General features: G+C 41.5%; 2 protein-coding genes and 1 long non-coding RNA gene across 4 annotated transcripts; all 3 read left to right on the forward strand.

Annotated features, from left to right (window-relative positions):
- Positions 1-2,170: 2,170 nt before the first annotated feature.
- On the forward strand, positions 2,171-4,542 carry LOC122830921. The gene is made up of 4 exons (XR_006370616.1): positions 2,171-3,505; positions 3,588-3,677; positions 3,717-4,058; positions 4,380-4,542. It is a non-coding gene; the product is annotated as an uncharacterized LOC122830921 (long non-coding RNA).
- Positions 4,543-5,020: 478 nt separating this feature from the next.
- On the forward strand, positions 5,021-11,322 carry pycard (PYD and CARD domain containing). The gene is made up of 5 exons (XM_044117735.1): positions 5,021-5,335; positions 6,914-7,045; positions 7,679-7,927; positions 8,678-8,731; positions 10,973-11,322. The coding sequence occupies exons 1-5, from the start codon at positions 5,086-5,088 to the stop codon at positions 11,230-11,232; spliced, it is 945 nt and encodes a 314-aa protein (XP_043973670.1). The 5' UTR covers positions 5,021-5,085; the 3' UTR covers positions 11,233-11,322.
- A 4,777-nt stretch (positions 11,323-16,099) lies between these two features.
- Positions 16,100-19,247, forward strand: dnajc28 (DnaJ (Hsp40) homolog, subfamily C, member 28). 2 transcript variants are annotated; one of them, XM_044116527.1, is made up of 2 exons: positions 16,100-16,178; positions 18,095-19,247. In XM_044116527.1, the coding sequence occupies exon 2, from the start codon at positions 18,105-18,107 to the stop codon at positions 19,239-19,241; it is 1,137 nt and encodes a 378-aa protein (XP_043972462.1). In that variant the 5' UTR covers positions 16,100-16,178; positions 18,095-18,104; the 3' UTR covers positions 19,242-19,247. The 2 variants fall into 2 exon arrangements, with proteins under 2 accessions (XP_043972462.1, XP_043972461.1); XM_044116526.1 differs by having other exon boundaries at positions 16,145-16,253.
- The last annotated feature ends 630 nt before the right edge of the window (positions 19,248-19,877 follow it).

The following is a 19,877-nucleotide window of genomic DNA, read 5'->3' on the forward strand; positions in this document are numbered from 1 at the left end:
ACATTGTTTCCAGAAGTATTAACTTACTTATGTAATACATAGGAGACAGGAGACATCATTATAAGTTTAACTGGTAGCCACTCCGCCTTTATTACTTTTATGAGCACGTAACCTTCCGCTTCACAAAGTAGTGCTGTCGTGATCGGTTATCTTTTATGAAGAACTGTCCATAGACCCGTTGTGCAGCTTGTAGAACTCAGCTTTATTCTCGGTGTCTCACAACAACTGGATCTACAGCGCATGCTCATCAGTCTGTTCCCGGGCTACGGAAGCCTCACAGTGACATTTCACTACAAGTGCCTACAAGGTTTCTGACAGATTGACCTTCATCACTGACCCTCTCTGTGCGCTGGTCCTCAGTTTGGGTTATAACTCTCTCCACTCCTCCTCCTCTTTTCTTTCTTGTCTAACATCAGTAAATATCAGCGTGTTGCGTTTCCTGCACACAAACCTCAAATAATCCCCTGAATCAAACTGTGGTGGGAGAATCAGACGCCTTCGTTTCAGAAAAATGTTTCAGGGATTTATTAATCTGATTAACAGGAAACGTGTCTGCAGCAGCTCCAGTCTTCTGTCCATGATGGCGAGTTTAAAAAAATAAATACATTTTTACAGAATATGTTCACATTGTGATTTCTCTAAGCTTTTTTTAATCATTTCTTCTTGTCTTAGTTGGTTTATTTTTGGTATTTTTCCACCTTTTTGGATATAAACATAATCAAAACAACAGTCTGCATATTGAAATATGTCAGTTTTTAAGTAAAATGGTGACAATATAAGAAATTAAAATCTATATAAAATTATTATCAAACCTCTTTGGGAGGTTTGATAATAATCCAGTTTATAATCCAATCCAATAATCCAATTTATGATATTTTGGAGTTTATCACATTTGTCTTAAACATTTTACATCAATCTTATTCATTTATTTGTAATCTCTTCTGAGCGTCTCTTCCAGTAGAGAAGAGAAAAACACCAGATTGTCTCTTCATTCTGTTGATTCTTTCAGCTGAAAACAAATATTTAGACTACATGTATCTACTCTGTTTATTTATTATTATTATTATTATTATTATTATTATTATTATTATTATTATTATTATTATTATTATTATTATTATTATTATTATTATTATTAGTGTATTTATCTTCTGTGCTTTCAATTTGATTGCAATGTAAAATAAATTTTACTTACTTCACAATTTTACGCAGTAAAACATTTTTATTCAGAAATCCTGGATCTTCTGTTCTATTTGGTGTTTTTCCAATTTAAACGGTTGATTCTTGATCAGAGAGAGCTGATGGGAAATAAACATAACCCAGGACTTCAGCTAAATATTATTTTGTAACAAGTTGAAGGGTCAGGAGGGGCTGGACTGGATCTCCAGAGAGAACCCGCCATGCTAACTCCATGCAGAAAGAAGGGAATCGAACCCAGGACCTTCCTGCTGCAAGGCAGCAGTGCTATCAACTGCACCACTGTGCAGCTGGTCTCTATACGAATTGTCTTACTTTGTACATTTTTAAAATCACTGCACTGATTGTTTCAATATAATTTTCTGTGGTGTTTCCAACAGAACCTTTTACAATCAGAATCTCCCTTTCTGATTGGTTAATCGGTTCTTCCTAATGATTTGATTGAGTTGGGTTTTACACTTCAATTCAAGATGACTCACAGAACCGGCAGGTTTTACATTTAAGATTGTTGTATTCAGTTTGTGTCTGTGGCAGCAGCTGGACGTGTATCCACTGTACCGCCAACATCTGGAGGAAACTGTCACCTTTGACCCAAATACTGATCACGTTACGTCACGGCGCGGTGCCTGTGAACATTACCGTTCAGGAAACCGTCCAGCTCCAGAAACAGATGAAGACTGTTTGGTTCCCAGCTGATGGTTTTACCTGAAACATGAGAAAGCAGCAGCTGGTTGAAGGAAAACGTTTCCACTGTTCTCACATCCTCCTGATCTCTTGAGTCGGTTTGTTTGCTTCAGTTTTTATCCGCTGATGTTTTTCTGACATTGGATCCTTTATACATAAGTTGGTCAAAACTACCAAAAATACAAAGTTTTTAAGCTTTGATATATTCTTTTCTGAAACAGAAAAATAAATTTTATTTAGTGCATTTTGTTGTTTCAGTTTGTCAAAACATTTTTATAGCATCATAATGTGTTCATTTAATGAAATAAATATCTTTAAGAACTGGAGGTGACCAGTAGAAGTGCTGGTCATAACTTCCTGGATAAATATGGAAACAGAAACAGGTTTGAATAATTTAAGTTCCTTCATGCAGATCTTTGTGTTGCAGTTGATGTTGTTTAAGGAAGTTTTTAATTGGGGGATTTTATGTTTTCTGTTGTCATGTAATCTGTTTGTGTTGTAAAATGTCAGTAAAGACTGAATTTACTGACATCATCATCATCTTCATCTTCATCATCATCATCTTCATCGTGTTTTGTAGAAAAATATGAAACAATAACTGAAATCAAAACGATTTCTGAAGTAACAGAAGAAACTCAGACGGCTGAAATGAAATTTGTTGCTCACTTATCACAAATCACAGTTTGGTTTTGATTTGTTCAGGGAAATATTTAGTAAAATAAAACTGATAAAACGTCCAGTCAGCAGCAGGTAGTTGTTCTCCAGCTGATTCAATTTACCAAAACATTTCATAAAACCTCAGTAGATCTGAGGGGAAAACATTTAGAAACAGATTTTATTTTGTACGTCAGTCATTTCTGAGAGCTTTCAGGATTTGGGTCGTTGTTCTGTTGGATCCATAAACGATGTCTGGGATCTGCAGCAGGTTTGTCTGGCGCTTTCTGTTCCCGTTTTCCTTCAACGCATCAAACGAACCAGCAATAAACTCAAACCTCCTCCAGGTTTCACTGAGGGAACGATTTACTGAAGAGTCACGTTTTCCAGGTCCAGTTTCCTGTTTCAGGTCCAGGAATATTCTCCAAGGATTCAACCAGCAGTGAAGGTTTAACGTCTAAAGATAAAATATTCTGTTTTTTAATTTTGTAGTATAAAAACCATTCCAGGTAAATCTTACCTGAGTAAAAAATGCAGCTTTCAAATAACAAAATCAATCCAGAGAGCCAGTCAGGCCTGTGATGTGGTGAAGTTTGATTGTATATCGTTCCACAGAGATATTGGTAAAACAGAAAAGATGTTCCTGCTCTCAGAAAAGCTGCTGCTTGTTTTTCCAGGCAGAAACGATGATTCAGCAGATCCAGGAGATTTCTGGGACTTCAAGTTGTTCATGTGCTGCCGACGTCCCACAGGGAGCTGGAGGCAGCAAACAGGGCGGAGGAGGTGGAGCTGATGAAGAGGAGGTGGAGCTGATGAAGAGGAGGTGGAGCTGATGAAGAGGAGGTGCAGCTGATGAAGAGGAGGTGGAGCTGATGAAGAGGAGGTGCAGAGGAAGGTGTGGAGGAGACCAGGAAGATCCGACTGAAGATGAGGCGTCAGGACCAGCTGTACCGACTGGCAGGGGTCAGAGGTCAGCAACATTTTCTACATTTTGTTTTTGATTCTGAATTATTTTAATAAAAGGCTTAAAAATAGATTTTTTTGTGCTTTAGAGAATCCAGCTTTAATCCAGAGAGTAAGTGACGTCACTTCAGCCACACATTTCACTCATGAAAGATTCTGGGAGGAACCCCAGAACGCAGGTACCGCCCCCAGAACGCAGGTACCGCCCCAGAACGCAGGTACCGCCCCAGAACGCAGGTACCGCCCCAGAACGCAGGTACCGCCCCCAGAACCTTCTGCGCCGGCGCCGCTGAGGATTGACCCGGAGATCGCAGCGATGTCATTGGTTCAGAGTCACGGCGAACAGTCTGTGGATGTCAGGAGGATTTTTTGGAGAATCACTTTCTTCAGGTTCTTCTGAACTCGTTTCATTTCTGTCAGTGACTCGGAACGTTCTGCAGGTTTTATATCTGATGGTCTCTGCATCTTGTTCACCCTAAGAACGGTCAGTACTGACCTGCTTGGAGGTCATCAGCTTTTCCTTCATGGAGAATTAAAATCCCCAGATGAACAAACCCGATGTGAGTAACATCTACATCTGACCAAAACCCAATAAAATTATTACTGAAGTCTAACTGAGGTTTTTCCATCTTTCTTTATTTCTGCTATTATACTGTAATAAACTAAATACGGTTTGTTTTCATTTAAGTTTAAACAACACAAGGCTGAAATCATGAGAAGGTTTTGGGTTTGATGTTCTGTTGAGTTAAAGTCAGATTCAGAGGAATTATGACCGTTTTTTATTTTGTTTCCTGAAATTAATTTTGCATTGATGATGTTGTGTTTGTTCCAGTGGAGTCGATGGGCAGAAACTGAACTCACCAGTTTGTTCTGCTTGGCAGGCAGCAGACAGGAACAAGCTGTTCCTGTGACGACAGGAGGAGAGGATGTTCCTGGCAGCTAGGGGTCAGGGGTCAGAGGTCAGACGTGTCCTTTAAACCAGACTGACGGGAGTTCAGTGATCAGCTGCTGCCAGTTTGAGCTGCAGCTGATCACTGTCACCACACCGCCAGCGAAGTGGTCTTACTGGTTTCTATCAGCTGATGGTTTTCATATATGGGACCAGTTTGATAACTGTAGTGGTTCTGGAGGGGAGAGCTGACCCGACCCGACCTGACCCGACCCGAACCGACCAACAGAGTTCCTCTCATAAGACTTTAGATGTTGAGTAAATAAAGGTTTATTCTTTTGATAAAGTTGAATGAATCCTGTACATACAGTATAAAGGCCTGCAGGCAGTTTTAATTGGATTTCAATAAAGATTTAGATTACATGTTATGTAATTTATTTGTAGCATAAACTTAATTTAAGGAAATAAAATGAAGTTTTCCTCCATCAGATTCATCAGTTTTCATATAAAGTTTGAAAAATTGGTGTTTTTTATTGAAGCTTTCATGTTTTAATAGCTTCTTGTCTGCAGATGTTTTCAATAAAGCTTAAAAAAATGTGTTGCATTGGTTCCCGCCTCCCAGCATGAACTGTAACTTCCTCAAACTCCTCCCTGGTTTCGGTTCGGTTTCTGTTCCAGCAGCTTCATCTTCCAGAGAAATGCCGCGCAGCATTAAGCAGCTTCTAGCTGAAACCCTGGAGGACCTGAGCAAGGAGAACCTGGACAAGTTTGTCTTCCAGCTGCTGGACCGCCGCCAGGAGCCGCAGGTCAGACGCTGCAGGGTGGAGGGGAAGAGCCGCCTGGAGATCGTAGATGTTCTGGTCTCCACCTTCACGGAGGACCAGGCTGTGCACGTCACCGAGGAGATCCTGAGGAGCATCGGCTGCAACCAGCAGGCGGAGAAACTCTGTGAGTTAAAGTGGAGCTGAGGAGACAAGAGTTTGTCTCTGCGCCCGACGAGCATTTAGATTTAAAAAGAAAACGAGTTCAACTTCAGAGGAAACAAGACAACAAACTACCGACCTAAGATTAATTAAATAAATGCAGATTTGTTTGCATTTTACTTATTAAATTCAATTAAATTTTTACTTATTTATTGTTACCTACAGAAAACAAAGTTTAACTTTTATTTCACGCGAACGAAACTGTATTTTAAGTCCTGATCATCATTAGCGCCCACTAGTGTTTATTTTAGTTACTGCATTGTGATGAGTTTAGTAACGATGAAGAACTTTTTTACACTCAGGGCAAAATAAAATGTTTGACCAGCTTCCTAAAGTATTTCAATCTGACATTAAAAAACAGCAACATTTACAACTGCAGTGAAAATATCAGGAACATCTGCAGAATTTCCAGGCAGGTGGAAAAAACTGAAAATCTTCTGTAAATATTTTCACTGATATGGTGACAATTTTTTTACATGAAAGTTTCTGATCTGTTTTATAGTCCAGGAGAAACAAAGAGGATGACGAGCAGCTCGTTTTTACAGTGAGTGGTTCTGAAACGTGTTTCATTCATAATGAAACTTTGGCGTTCAAAGAGCAAAGTGTTTCCATGGAAACCTGATGTTTGTGTTGCAGGAGCAGCAGATGATGGAGATGAAATCAAAGTTTCTGCAGAAACCAGAGGAAGTTCAGCTGCAGAATGGAAACGACTCACTTTTATTTTAAACTTGTTGAGTTTAATGAATCAATTTTTTACTAAGTTTTTATCCAACTGCTGGAAATAAATGTTTTCATCTGGAAAAATGTGATTCTGGTGCTGGGAACATTACTTTGTTTAAATGAAAATAAAAGCAGATGTTTGCATTTTTACAAACATTTTGCTGTTTTTTTGTTTATTTTATTGTTTTACTTTTTTTCTGTTGCAGCCTGAAAACGTTTCACTCGCTGAATTAAGTGAAGAATCGCAGCTTTAAACATGGCTGCTGCTCTCAGGTTGAGCTGTAGAGTAGATGTCAGTCAGGCTCCTCCTCCCTGAAGAAGATCGGCTCCTTCCTGTGTAAAAATGTTTTGTTCCTCCTCAGGGAAATATGTGACTCGTCCCGTCTGTAATTACACAGCATTCAGAGGAGGAAGGAGTTCATAAAGATACTCTAAAATGTCAAACAGTAAATATAAAATGTTATAAAATGCCCCGTTTCCAATTAAACTGCTGGCTGTAGATGAAATGACCTTTGACCTGAGCCAGGTGTCCTGCAGATGCATGAAGATCAGCAGCTGAAGCCATGAGGCGTTCAGGTCTGGAGCTCTGCAGGTAGAACAGGTTTGATCAGTGGAAGGTCAGGTTCATCAGAAGAGTGTGTGTGTGTGTGTGTGTGTGTAGGTGTGCGTGTGTGTGTGTGTGTGTGGGTGTGTGTGTGTGTGTGTGTGGGTGTGTGTGTGTGTGTGTGTGTGGGCCACAGGTGTCAGACTCCAAGCCTCCAGTCGCTGTCCTGCAGGTCTTAGATGAGCAGGTACTTCATGACCTCCTCCTGGTGTGGATCAGTTCTCCAGAACCTCAACCCTTTAACTGTCGCCCCAAATACTGTCACAAGCAGGTCAATGGGTCAATCGGACACAGGAACTGAGGAAGTCCAGAAGAACCTGGACTTCGGCTCAGTGGGGAACAATGGAGGCGGTTATCTGCTCAGAGATGAAAAGATTATTGTATTTAGAAAGAATCACATTAGTGGAATGGCTGATAGAAAATAATAGTAGTTCATGGTTCAGCCTGTAGAACATGTTGTACATTTCCTGTAAAGCTGCTGATCACGTGACCTCATAGTCCAAAATACACGTCCTTCCTTTTCTCCACCTCTTACCGCTGGTTTACACTCCGTCTACTGCGCATGCTCCATGCAGGGATCGATTTGACAGTAAATATGATGTTCAAACATCCAGCTCATGTGCAGATTGATTGGTTCTTTCTGTTCAAGTTCAGATTAAGCATATCATCCTGCACACGCAGGTCCAGCTGGGTGTGTTACAACCGAACTGAGGGGAAGCCTCCGTGGTGCCTTCAGGGACGTGTTTTCAAATAAGAAAAAGGAGCCAGCGGCACATCCAGAAACATCATCATCTCTAATCATGTATTCAACATGCGAAACATGTATTCAATATTCAACTGCGAGGAATTGACCATTTTCATGAATACTAGGAAGTTATGTCGAAACCGCATTTTCCCACAACACCGAAACGCACCACGTCATCAGACAGTGTCAGAATCTGACCGGAGATCAGGCCCGTCGCAGCACATCGGGATCATTCTGAGAAATGCCTCCAAAAACTGCCAAAAAGATTTTAAGTAACAAACTGGAGGATCTGTCCACCGAAAACTTTAAGAAGTTCCGAATAGAGCTGGTGGACCGGAAGGACGGAGTCAAGATGAGCCAGGTGGAGGACAAGGACTACATGAAGGTTTCTGAGGTGATGATCAACGTTTACACGGAGAGAAAAGCTCTGAAGGTGGCGGAGGAAATCCTCAGAGAGATCCGCTGCCAGCAGGACGCGGACGAACTGGGTAAATATCTGCACTGGATCTGGATCCGTTTACCTTCTACACAGAGATCAGCAGGAAAAAACAAACTTTTAGACTGTTTTACACTCAGAATGCAACATGTTGATTCAACAAAGAAAAACTAAACCAGCGCGACTCTTTTTTACTTTCACTTTTGACCCAGACATCCGATCACATCAGTTTCCTTCTTTTGGCTCCAACTCAGTAACCCGAAGCGCAAAAACTGAAGAAAAACTAAAACAAACTCTTAAGATCGGGGTTGAATTTCAGCACAGTGTTTTCTTACTTTGAGGGGATTTGAGAACCTGAGCAGTTCTGACTGCCTGAGCTTTAGGCTCGGTTTAGTTCTGGATCGGTGCTGATCCAAGCTGCGGCTGGTCTCAGGACTTGTGCGCTAAAGTAGCGCTTTTTGACGGCTCTGTCTGTCGGAGCTGCCCTGTAACTGGCTCTGCGGGAGATTCTTCCATCAGGGGCTCCTGGGAGCCAATCATCATGGATATCTCCAACAGGCCTCTGGGAAAAACCTCCCAGAAACATCCGGTAGATTTAAATAGGATGGAAATAGATACAGGATTTAATATGAATATATCTGACACTTTATGGAAACAATCAGACAAAAAAATAAAAGGCACACACACACACACACACACACACACACACACACACACACACACACATAAAAGGCTCCTCTGCCCAGAAGGAAGAATTTGTTTTTGTTCTTATTCCCTGATTTTGTATTTTTATTTTTTGCAGTTGAAGAGGCTAAAACAGCAGGTTTGTGTTCTGCTGCTGATGGATCCAGTGATGGTGAGTCATTTTTTCTTTTAAACTCCAGAAACAAAAGCCGAGTCAGAGATCTTGTACGGGTCGTTGTTTCAACATAAAAGTAGAAAACATGAAGCTACATGTTGGTGCATAAGTTACTTTAAATCACATCAACTTTATTTTGAAGATTGAAATAATTTGCAGAATGAACTGCAGCAATCATTTTTGTGTGCATGTTGCTTCCTGTCGTTGTTCACACACCTGCTGAAAACACACCGATACTTTTCTACCTCATGACCAGAAGAACCGGCAGGTTTAACAGCAGGTCAGCTGATCTGGACCCAAAGAGACTTTTTGTCTTCAATTCATTCACCTCAGAAGACAAAACTTCATTTAATTAGAGAAACGTTTTTAAAAACAAAATTATACCAAAATACACATTTTTTAATTTAATAAACGACGTTTAATTATGAATAAAGTACCGAAAATTATCAAAGTTTTATAACATACAAAAATAGATTTGTTCAATCAGTATGTTGGAGAAATCTAACAAACATATTTCTATAAATCAGCAACAATTTGATCAAAGAAACAAAATTTTAATACATTTCACCAAAGTATCAACAAAGTAATAAACTGCTGTTTACAAATTACACCGATGAAATACTGATCAGCAGCTCAGAACCAGAACCAGATTCAGATGACAGTTTAATGGAGTCCCAGTTTGATGGAGTCCCAGTTTAATGGAGTCCCAGTTTAATGGAGTCCCAGTTTGATGGAGTCCCAGTTTGATGGAGTCCCAGTTTAATGGAGTCCCAGTTGGTTGAATCAGCTGCGGATGGTTTTATTTTCAGTGTAGAACCTTCAGATTCTTCCTTTCCTCCTCGTTGCTTCTCTCTGCTCTAAATTGATTCTCTGGTAGATTTTATTTCCTGCGTTGTCTGTAGTTTGGAGTCCAGCTAAGATCGCTAAGGAACAATAAAACTTAACTTAACTTAATCACCACAAATGCCTTTCTTAGCTGAATTATCTCCCCAGTTAGAACATAAATATCCTCTAATGAACTATTTTATTTTTCCAGTTGGTTTCCATTCTGTACTGCAGCCTGTTTAATATTTTACTGAACAAACAAACAAGTTGTAAAAATGTTAGTATTTCAATGTAAAAAAGAAGAAAATGACAAAAATATTTTAGAACAAAAAAGGCATCAAAGTTTTGTCATTTTTTGTTTTATTTGCAAAAATAAAACAAAAGTAAAACCAACAGCCCAGAAAAGGTCCTGAAGAAAATTCATCCATAATTTATACATGACAGGAATGATTTGTGGAGTTAAGATTGAGATCCACTTCCTCCCGTTTTCTGGTTCCATTTTTCCAGCCAAACTTCATGAACTCCAGCCTGCAGTCAGACATTTTACAGATTTGACTTGATGTGTTTTAAATGAGGTTCAGTCAAAGTAAATCTCACAGAGGTCGCTATCTGATCTGATCTTCAGGCTGCAGCAGTCAGAGGGATTCTAGTTTGGAGAACCAGAACCGAACCGGTCGGGTCGGCCTGCTAACCCCTAGTAAGAGCATTATAGAGAGAAATTTAAAACAAGTTAAACCCAGAGATGTTTCTAAACCTCCTCCCATCCAGGAGGATGCTCTGTTCAGAGGTACAGCAGCAGCGGTGATGTTTGTTTCTCCAGAAGTTCGGTCCGTGTCAGGAAGGAACTCTGGTCGTCCAGAACAAACCCTGGTTTGTTTTTACTGCCTGTTGTTTCTCATAAACCTGCAGATGGAGGAAACACTGAGCAGAGCTAAATGCTGTCATGCTAATCAGCTGTCTATGCATGTGTGTCAGGCTGTAAATGGTTTTACTGGAAATCCCAGGAACCTTCCTGGTTTCAGGATCTGGATGTGGCAGGAAGTCCCTCCTGATTGGTTCGTTCCTCAGTGAGGATTTCTGGATCGCTGTGACGGCTGCAGGTGGAACCGGCTGGTTCTTCTTTATGAGGCTGACGGCGCTGGATGAAACCGCTTCATAAGATTTACTCTTTCTGCACCTTTGACTCCTTTAAGATGATTTATTTTGTCTGTAGATCAACATTAGCCTCAGAAAAAACGTCTCCAACATTCACTTTGCTGCCTGGATAAAAGTGAGAAGCTGCAGAGTTACAAGCTAGACAAACTCAGCCGGGGAACAAAACTATATATGCACATCATCTGAATATCAGAAGGAAATGAAAGTTTAGTTTAAATCTTGTGCAGTGACTAAATATTTCCTGTTTTCTCTCCTCAGAGGAACACTTCGTGGACAGACACAGGGATGAGCTGATCCAGAGAGTCACCGCCGTTCCGCCCATTTTGGACAAGCTCTTAAAAGCCAAAGTTATTCAAAATGAAACTTATGATGAGATAATGATGCTGCGGCCCTCCCAGAACCAGATGAGACGGCTGTACGGAGACGTACAAGGAGCCGGCAGGAACGCAAAGGATATCTTCCTCCAAATCCTGAAGGAGCAGCAACGTTTCCTCATCGATGACCTGATGAAAAAATAAATCCTGGAGGAAAATTAAATCTATTTTAAACAGAATGAAAAAAACACATTAAACCACTTTTATTCTAGAAGAATAAAGAGTTGCTTCATTTGTTTCTGAGTTTTACTGCAGGAGAAACAAACTCGTCACAACAGATTAATTCAAATGTTAAAGTTCAGCCGTTTATTAAAACTCTTTCTAAAGATGCAAATAGTGTAAGACTAAATATTGTATGAGTGTCAGGCTGTAAATGGTGTTTTAAATCAGGTTTAAAACACAGGAGTGCCGTCGCTTTAATGTCCTCAGAGGGAAGTTTTAACTCGTCTGGATTTGAACTCCCTGACTGACCTGGTGGATTATTAATAATTATTAATAATTATTAATAATCCAGGATGAATCCAGTGTCGCCTCAACACAAGTTAGAAATCATTTTGTAAGAACTTTGGCAGATCAGAGTTTCTGTTGACCTTCATCATCCTCATCGCTGAAGGTCCCAGACGCTGAGGGGAGTTCAGGCCCAGACAACCAAAAATAAAATGGATTCTCAGTCTCCATTAACAAAAATGAATAAAAACACCAAAGTGTAAATAAATACTGGATTCAACCAAAAGAGTTCAGATTATGAAGTCTGTAAACCATATTGTCCTTCAGTAATCATTAGATTTAAATAGAGAAGATGGAACATCGACTACCTGATGCAATAGTTCACACTACACGTTAGTTCACTCCTACATTTTCCCCTGAAGACAATCTGAGAACGTTGATGTTCTCAGATTGTCTCTTGTGGTTTCATAACCGATCATCCTGTAGTGTGTGGTGTGTTACGGTAGATCGTTGTGGCGCTCCGATCTAAATCAGGGGTTTTCCCCACTGGGAGCTTAACGCAGCCTGTTGAATGTGACAGGTAGCCAATCAGAAAGCCGGATTCTCCTCCTGCTTTCTGAGGGGAAATTACAGAGGGGAATCCCAAACAGCTGACACGGAGCAACCCGAAGTCCAGCGGACATTGGAGATGATATGTGGAAACAACATTAATGTTTATAAAACATTTGGTGTAAAGAATATAGAAATGATGAGGGGAGGAGTTGGAGCCAAATTGGTACCAGTTGAAGACCGACGCTGTTAGGCTGGGATGGAGACACCTGATCAGGTGAAATGAAGACAGTTACAGTTAGAAATTACACATTGGTTTAATTTATGTACCCAGTGACTTTATTCAAAAAGTTTTCATATAGAAAAAAGATGATTCTCTGTTTAACATTCTTTACAACAGCTGTAGCACAATGATCACTAACATCACAACGATCATAGTGCAGAAAACTGAAGAAGAAAAATACAGAATATTTCGGTCAATATTAAATCCAGTAATGTAGATCTAGTGTAGATCTATGTAGATCTATGTAGATCTATGTAGATCTGACCTGGAAGGGAAATCTGTAATTTGAGAAAGATTTAGTCACATAGTTCATTAATTCCTTAAATGCACACTAAAAAAGCTAGATAAATTAAATATCTTTAATATTGTCACCTTCCGGAAATAATAATCTGTCATTGTTTTTTTTTTTTTCATTCATTCACCATCTTGAATGAATTAGGCAAAAAAAAAAAAATGTCAAAAATGATTAGGCCATTATTTCAGGAATGTAAGGATTTTAACTATTGAATTGTTAAAATCTGGTTTGTCGTGATCTTTAAAGCAGATTTCAGGAAGAGGAAGCTTCTCTGTCCCGAAGGAGACGGAGCTGCGGGAAGAAGGAGTCCAACAGAACCGTCCTTCCTCCTCCTCCGGACCGACCCAAATTTGATATTGAATGTGCAACTTTCATATGATCATCCAAACTAGTTGGAAATACAACAGTTTGCTGGGATGAGCTTGACCTTGGTCATGTTGACACAAAGAAGAGAAGCTGTTGGTTGGATCCAGCTGTTTTATCTTCATTATAACTGAATTAAAACCATTTCATTGATGGGGGGTCGTCAACAGAAGGCAGGAAAATTACTGGAGGTCATAAAAACCATCAATAACATTCATAACTGACATGTAAAGGAAGACAATCCTCCAGATCTCTCTATTTTAATAAAATAATAAATAATGGATATGGTTCGGTTTCTGTTCCAGCAGCTTCATCTTCCAGAGAAATGCCGCGCAGCATTAAGCAGCTTCTAGCTGAAACCCTGGAGGACCTGAGCAAGGAGAACCTGGACAAGTTTGTCTTCCAGCTGCTGGACCGCAGCCAGGAGCCGAAGGTCAGACGCTGCAGGGTGGAGGGGAAGAGCCGCCTGGAGATCGTAGATGTTCTGGTCTCCACCTTCACGGAGGACCAGGCTGTGCACGTCACCGAGGAGATCCTGAGGAAAATCGGCTGCAACCAGCAGGCAGAGAAACTCTGTGAGTTAAAGTGGAGCTGAGGAGACAAGAGTTTGTCTCTGCGCCCGACGAGCATTTAGATTTAAAAAGAAAACGAGTTCAACTTCAGAGGAAACAAAAAAACTGCTGATTTATTAAGACAGTTTTTTTAAAAATGCAGATTTGTTCAAATGAATTATTCTTCATTTGTTACCTGCAAATCTAAACGGAACTATTTTACCTGCAGATTTAGACAAAACTGCATTTTAGCTTTGAACATCAGAAACGCCCCCTGATGTCCCAATGTAGGTACTGCATCATGAATTGTTTAGCAATGACAAAGGAAAGTATGCACTTCTTATATACTAGAGGTTTACATATCAGGGCAGAGAAAAGATGTTTAAATAATAGCCTTAAATTATTTGAACCTGACTTCAAGTAAAACAAACAGAAAACATTTCCTCTTAGAGTGAAGTCCTGAGGTTCACTGATTTAAACAAATTAACTGTTTGGTTTTATTGTGTTAATACAACAACAAAATGGACAAACATCAGCAACAAGTTCAGAGAAGCAACTGGTGCTGTGAAGCTCAGAGAAACCAAAGAGCTCCATCTCAGACTCTGCAGCAGGTGAAAGGTTAAAGGTCATGAGGGGAGCAGAAAGTCTTTTCTTCCTAAAACAAAATGTCAGCAGCTCCTTTGGACTGATGAGATTAAATATTTAACTGTTTCTGTCTACTTGATATTTGCTGGATTTCCATTCAGAAGGAACAAACTTTAAAACTTTGTAAATATTTCACTGATTTGTGCGACAGATTTTTGTCTCTGATCTGTTTAACAGAGAAGGAGGATGACAGGCAGCTCGTTGTAATGGTGAGGAACTCTGACATGTTTCATTCACAACATAATGTCAGCATTTAAACATTCAGAGAGTAAAAAGGATCTACAGAAATGGGATGTTTGTGTTGCAGGAAACCTGAGCAGCAGCAGAAGATGGAGAGACGACCTCAAAGTGTCCTTCAGAAATCAGGAGGTCCAGCTGCAGGATGGAAACTACTATGATCCACTATGATCCACTATGATCCACTATGATCCACTGTGATCCACTATGATCCACTGTGATCCACTATGATCCCCTATGATCCACTATGATCCCCTATGATCCACTGTGATCAACTGTGATCCACTATGATCCACTATGATCCACTATGATCCCCTATGATCCCCTATGATCCACTATGATCCACTATGATCCCCTGTGATCCACTGTGATCCACTGTGATCCACTATGATCCACTATGATCCACTATGATCCACTTGTTCTGCACTAATCAGCCCAATTTGCACAACTGCACTGTGGCTCAATTGCTGTACATATATTTACATATCTGCATTTTTTGAATCTCTGCAAGGACTGCTCTTAAGTTGTATCTTATATTTTACAGCATTTTATAATTTTACAATTTGTAGCATTTTGTATTTATACTTTGTTTTATTTTATCTACAACTATTACTCTGTGGTAGTTGTTACTGTGTTGGTCTCTATGCTGCAACTGCGAAGTATAAAGTATTTCTATAAAATAATATTTTTGTATAATGTTTTTATCCTACAATCCACTGAAGATAAATAAATGTTTTTATAACAGGGATAATGTGTTGTTTTTTCACAGGTTTCTGTTTAAATGAAAATAAATTCATAAAAATGTGTGAACCTAGAAATTATTTTTTTAAATCCCTAAATTTAAAGTAAATAAAAACCAAATGCAAACAAATTTCAAAGTAAGAAAATCAAAGAATAAATAAAGAAATTATTTTTCTACTTTTCATTAAAGTGGTACTGGTGGACAAAAGCATGTGCTGATTATAAAAACAAGTTTTTACAAAATATGAGGAAAATATCAAGTTTCACACCTAAAACTAGATAAATGGAAAAAATACCATCTAAAATGAAAAACAATATAAAGTTAAAGAGGTTACACCAGGAAACTAATTTCTCATAATGATTTATTACTGTTAGAATAATTATGTTTTGTTATCATTCTTACATAAGTAGTGACCAGTTTGCTTTTCATTCAGAGGTTTAGTATTCACACCCCAGAGAGGAGAAATTTGTTAGTGTGTGAGACAGAGCTAACCTTTCTTTAACCGTTAGCATGATGTTTGAAGATGGTCTTCTGAGAGTTTTCTTAGTCGTAAACCTCTGTTTGTTATGTGTTAGTTCCTGGGGGCTCCTAATCTTATCAGCACCAGCCCCCTTGCTTTTGTTTTGTGTTAATAAGAGGCAAGTTCTTCTGCAGAGTTTCAGAACACATGGTGAACTGTTCAGAGGAACAGTTCTCTGTGTCTCCTTCTGCAGAAGCTTGGTTGAAAACTCATAAACGTTGTCTGTGGTTATTTCTTTGTATTTAGGCAAACAAAATACCTATCAATTACCAAATTAGACTAGAAACTGTTAGTTATTAACTTGCTATTTTTTAGTGTATGCAAGTTTAAGAACAAACGCAGCGTTTCCATGTGTGGCTGTAATTCCCCGACCTGACGGCAGGGGGCGGTGGGAAGTCTCAGCGGCGGACAGGCCCAGGAAGAGGAAGAAGCTACATAACAACACAACGGACTCTCAGGTGAGCTGGTCCAGCTGTTGGAGGTCCTCTGGCTCCCGGAGCCTGGACGCGGCTTCCTGACCGGACTGAGAGCAGGTCTGGGCCGCAGCTTTCTGTCACATTTGTCGGTGTTTTTTCCTGTAAATCTTCCGTTAGTTTGACTCTTTTAGCCAAACACTGAGGCTGTTATTGAACCGGCTGCTCAAACTTCAGGAGACAGTTGGCGCTTTGAACAGGTGTTATGAAGAGAAATGCCTTCAGGTGTTATTCAGACTGGTATTAAAGGGCCAGTACACTCTTTATTGTTCTTGACGCAATTAAATCTACTGTGGTAATAAATCAGTTGGATTTATGTCACCGGGCGAGTTTGCCACACATTAGTCGTTAGCATCAATGTCAGATTATTTTGGGCCTTTTTATGATTTATTTAAGCTGCTGTTGCATTAGTAGAAAACAGAACTGTAAGGAACTTTTAAAAAAGTTTCGGAGAAAACTTGGATTTATTGATAATGTATTTTTTAAACCACATAAAATCAAATTAGGCTGAAGTATATCAATAAACACCCAGTAATATTTGGCTGGTCAAGAAGCTCCTGCCATCATTCTTGGCAGTTTGTTAAAATTGGTTGTTTCTCAATTCAGGTCCAGCAGGTTTGCAAACAATAATTTAATTTGAACTGTTTCAGATGCTCTGAAGGCATCAATAAGTCTAAACAGTTCATGTCCAGGATGTGTGGGATCTGCAGAGATGTTTGCTTCCCTTTTCCTGACCCTTAACCTTCACTCCGGACCGGTCTGGTTCTGAAGATGATCCAAGTCAGACTTTTAAATCCGTTACTGCAGCTGCATGTTGTCACTTCTTCCACCCTGGAGATAAACGATCATTCAAAGGCTCAAATCAAAGAGAAAATAAAACCCAAATCCAGTTATTATTTTTCTGCTAAGTTGTTTAAATTGGTTCTTAAGGCTGGTATCCTTGTATATCTGTGCACAGTGTGATATTTTTTTGTAAATGTATTTCATTTTGCTATATTTTAGCCTGAAACCGTCTCAGTGCTGCCCTCTGTGGGTCAAACAGTGGCTACTGCAGTTGAATTTGTTGTCCGTTAACCAGGCGGTGCAGGTTGGTTGACGTCACTCAGTCCAAGTTCAGGTATAAAACCACCTGACTCAGACACACGCCCCCTGGTGGCGAGTCCGGAGGTGGAATAGTGAGCATGGTGAGTGTTAATCGTTAGCGTTTCTCCGCTCTGCACATTTGTGATTTATGTGCAGCGTGGACACGGAGTGGAGCAGGTCTGGACGACTGGGAGAGACTGACAGCAGCTGAGGAAGAGCTGAAGGCAGCAGACTCACTCAGGACGGTTCCTGCAAAGCGGTTGCTGCTTCACACGTCGAAAAAGTCTCTAATAACAGAGAAAAAGTTGCTGCATTTGTCACTAGTTGCTTTCTTAACGTAAAAGGTTGCTAAGTTTATTGCTAGTTGCTTGTTTGAAAAAAGTCAATTTGTTGTTAGTTGCTGTTTTTAAAAAGAGTTGCTATATTAGTTGCTAGTTGTTTTTGGAAAAAGCTGCTAGGTTTTTGTAGTTGCTTTTTTTGAAAAATGTCACTTTGTTTTTTGTTGGTTACTTTATAGAAAAAAAAAGTCTCTAAATTTGTTGCCAGACGCTTTTTTGAAAAAAGTCGATTAAGGGCCTGAAAAGTTGCTAAATATAGTAAAAAAGTAAAGTCGACAACGTTTTCCCTCATTTTGACCAAATCCCGGCTCAGCCCCCCAGTGTCTCTTAGCTCCGCCCCCCAGTGTCTCTTAGCTCCGCCCCCCCAGTGTCTCTTAGCTCCGCCCACTTGGAATGGTCTAACATTTTTTCAAAGCAGGAACTGTCAGAGAAATGTTTGGATGCAGATTCATTTCCTGATTCTGAACGATTTCATTTAAGATCTGCAGAGATGAGCAGCAGTCTCCTGCTGTCGCCGTGGCGCCGGGGTTTCCATCATGGCCGCCTCCTGCTCTTGTCCTCCCGGCGGTTCAACTCGGACGGTCGGATCAGTCGCAGCCTCCAGGAGAGCTACAAGGTGCTGCAGCTGCCCGCCGAGGGCTGCAGCAGCCCGGCGGAGGTGAGGGCCGCCTACCTGCGCCTCGCCAAGCTCTACCACCCGGACTGCGGCGAGCCCACCGCCAACGCCAGGCTGTTCGCTCGGGTCGAGGAGGCGTACCGGGCCGTTCTGGCCCATCAGAGTAAGACCCGACAGCCGGACGGAGCGACGGAGGACGACGACGAGGACAAAAGCCGAGGAAACGCTCTGCAGCACAGACACTACCTGAGCTATGAGGGCGTGGGCTCGGGAACCCCGAGCCAGCGGGAGCGGCAGTACCGGCAGGTCCGTGTGGACCGGGCCGCCGAGCAGGTCCTCAGCTACCGCCAGAGGGAGCACGAGCGCGCGGCGGCGGACGGGGCGCTGGCGGAGCGGGACGCCCGTCAGCGCAGCCACAAGATCAAGATCACGCAGGCGGTGGAGCGGCTGGTGGAGGACCTGATCCAGGAGTCCATGGCCCGCGGAGACTTCCGGAACCTGAGCGGCGCCGGGAAGCCGCTCAACAAGTTCCAGCACAACCCGTACGCCGACCCCATGACCCACAACCTCAACCGCATCCTCATCGACAACGGCTACCAGCCGCCCTGGGTGGTGATGCAGCGCGACATCCGGGAGGGCGCCGCCCGGGTCCGGACCCGGCTGCTGGAGGCCCGGGCGCAGCTCGGCGACCCCATGACCCCGGCCGAGCGGCGCCACTGGGAGCGGCTCTGCGGCGCCGTGGAGGAAGAGCTGGCGAAGCTCAACAAGATGGTGGACGACTACAACCTGATCGTCCCCATGCTGAGCATGCAGATGGTCCATTTCAGCCTGGCCCGGGAGGCGGCGCGGGCCCAAAGGGTTGCCGAGCAACGGAGGGCGGAGCTTCTGCAGGTCCGGCAGGAAGAGAGGGAGCGGAGGAAGGAGGAGAAGAAGAGAGCCAACGCCGCAGGCAGGACTCCAGCTAAGAGGCGAGGCCTGGTGTCCTGGATGCAGAGTCTCCTCGGATACTAACCCTGCATAGCAACGGGCAAAAGTCTCCGACCAGCCGCTGCTTTCTTCACCTTTAAAAGGTAAATCAAACTAAAACACAAGAGAAAAACAAAGAAAAAATGTTATCATCAAACCAGGATGTTTGTGTTGTTGCTGTATGGAAAACTCTTATTGGATTAATGTGATGGTCGTTCTAATGCTCCTTTGCACACAGACTGAAGGATTCTCTGGTACCGAACGTTGGCTCCTCATTAGTTTTGTTCCCATCTGAATAATTCAGAGCAAACTTTTAAAGTTTAGAGTTGCAAAAAAGAGAAGATAGTGAATTAGCCGTGTTTCCACCTGCTGGTTTAGAGTGAATCAACCAGGACACGAAACTTCGTCACATGTTGACGTTACGCTTGTCTGTAGCAAACAGAAAGTAGAGCTTGCTAACTAAACCACACATCTTACAATAAACAGGAGAGAATCTGGATTTTTTCCATGTTTTGTGCCTCTGGTAAGGCGCCACAGACCCACCAGTGGTTCATCGGTGCCTAACCAGAGGAAACGGTCCCAATATTCAGCGTGGTTTTCCTCTACTGAAAACCAGCGTTTTTTAAACCGACGACAATTTTAAATAAAGCCATGGCGTTTATTCCAGCCATGCGTAGCACC

Source organism: Gambusia affinis, linkage group LG05 (genome assembly GCF_019740435.1).
Source record: "Gambusia affinis linkage group LG05, SWU_Gaff_1.0, whole genome shotgun sequence".
NCBI classification, from domain to species: domain Eukaryota; kingdom Metazoa; phylum Chordata; class Actinopteri; order Cyprinodontiformes; family Poeciliidae; genus Gambusia; species Gambusia affinis.

Bases quoted from the DNA above. Each gene is read 5' to 3' on its own strand.
- pycard (XM_044117735.1), top strand. From the start codon at position 5,086: ATGCCGCGCAGCATTAAGCAGCTTCTAGCTGAAACCCTGGAGGACCTG. The intron at 7,928-8,677 runs GTAAATATCTGC...TATTTTTTGCAG, and splicing joins GCAGGACGCGGACGAACTGG to TTGAAGAGGCTAAAACAGCA. The intron at 8,732-10,972 runs GTGAGTCATTTT...TTCTCTCCTCAG, and splicing joins TGCTGATGGATCCAGTGATG to AGGAACACTTCGTGGACAGA.
- dnajc28 (XM_044116527.1), top strand. From the start codon at position 18,105: ATGAGCAGCAGTCTCCTGCTGTCGCCGTGGCGCCGGGGTTTCCATCAT.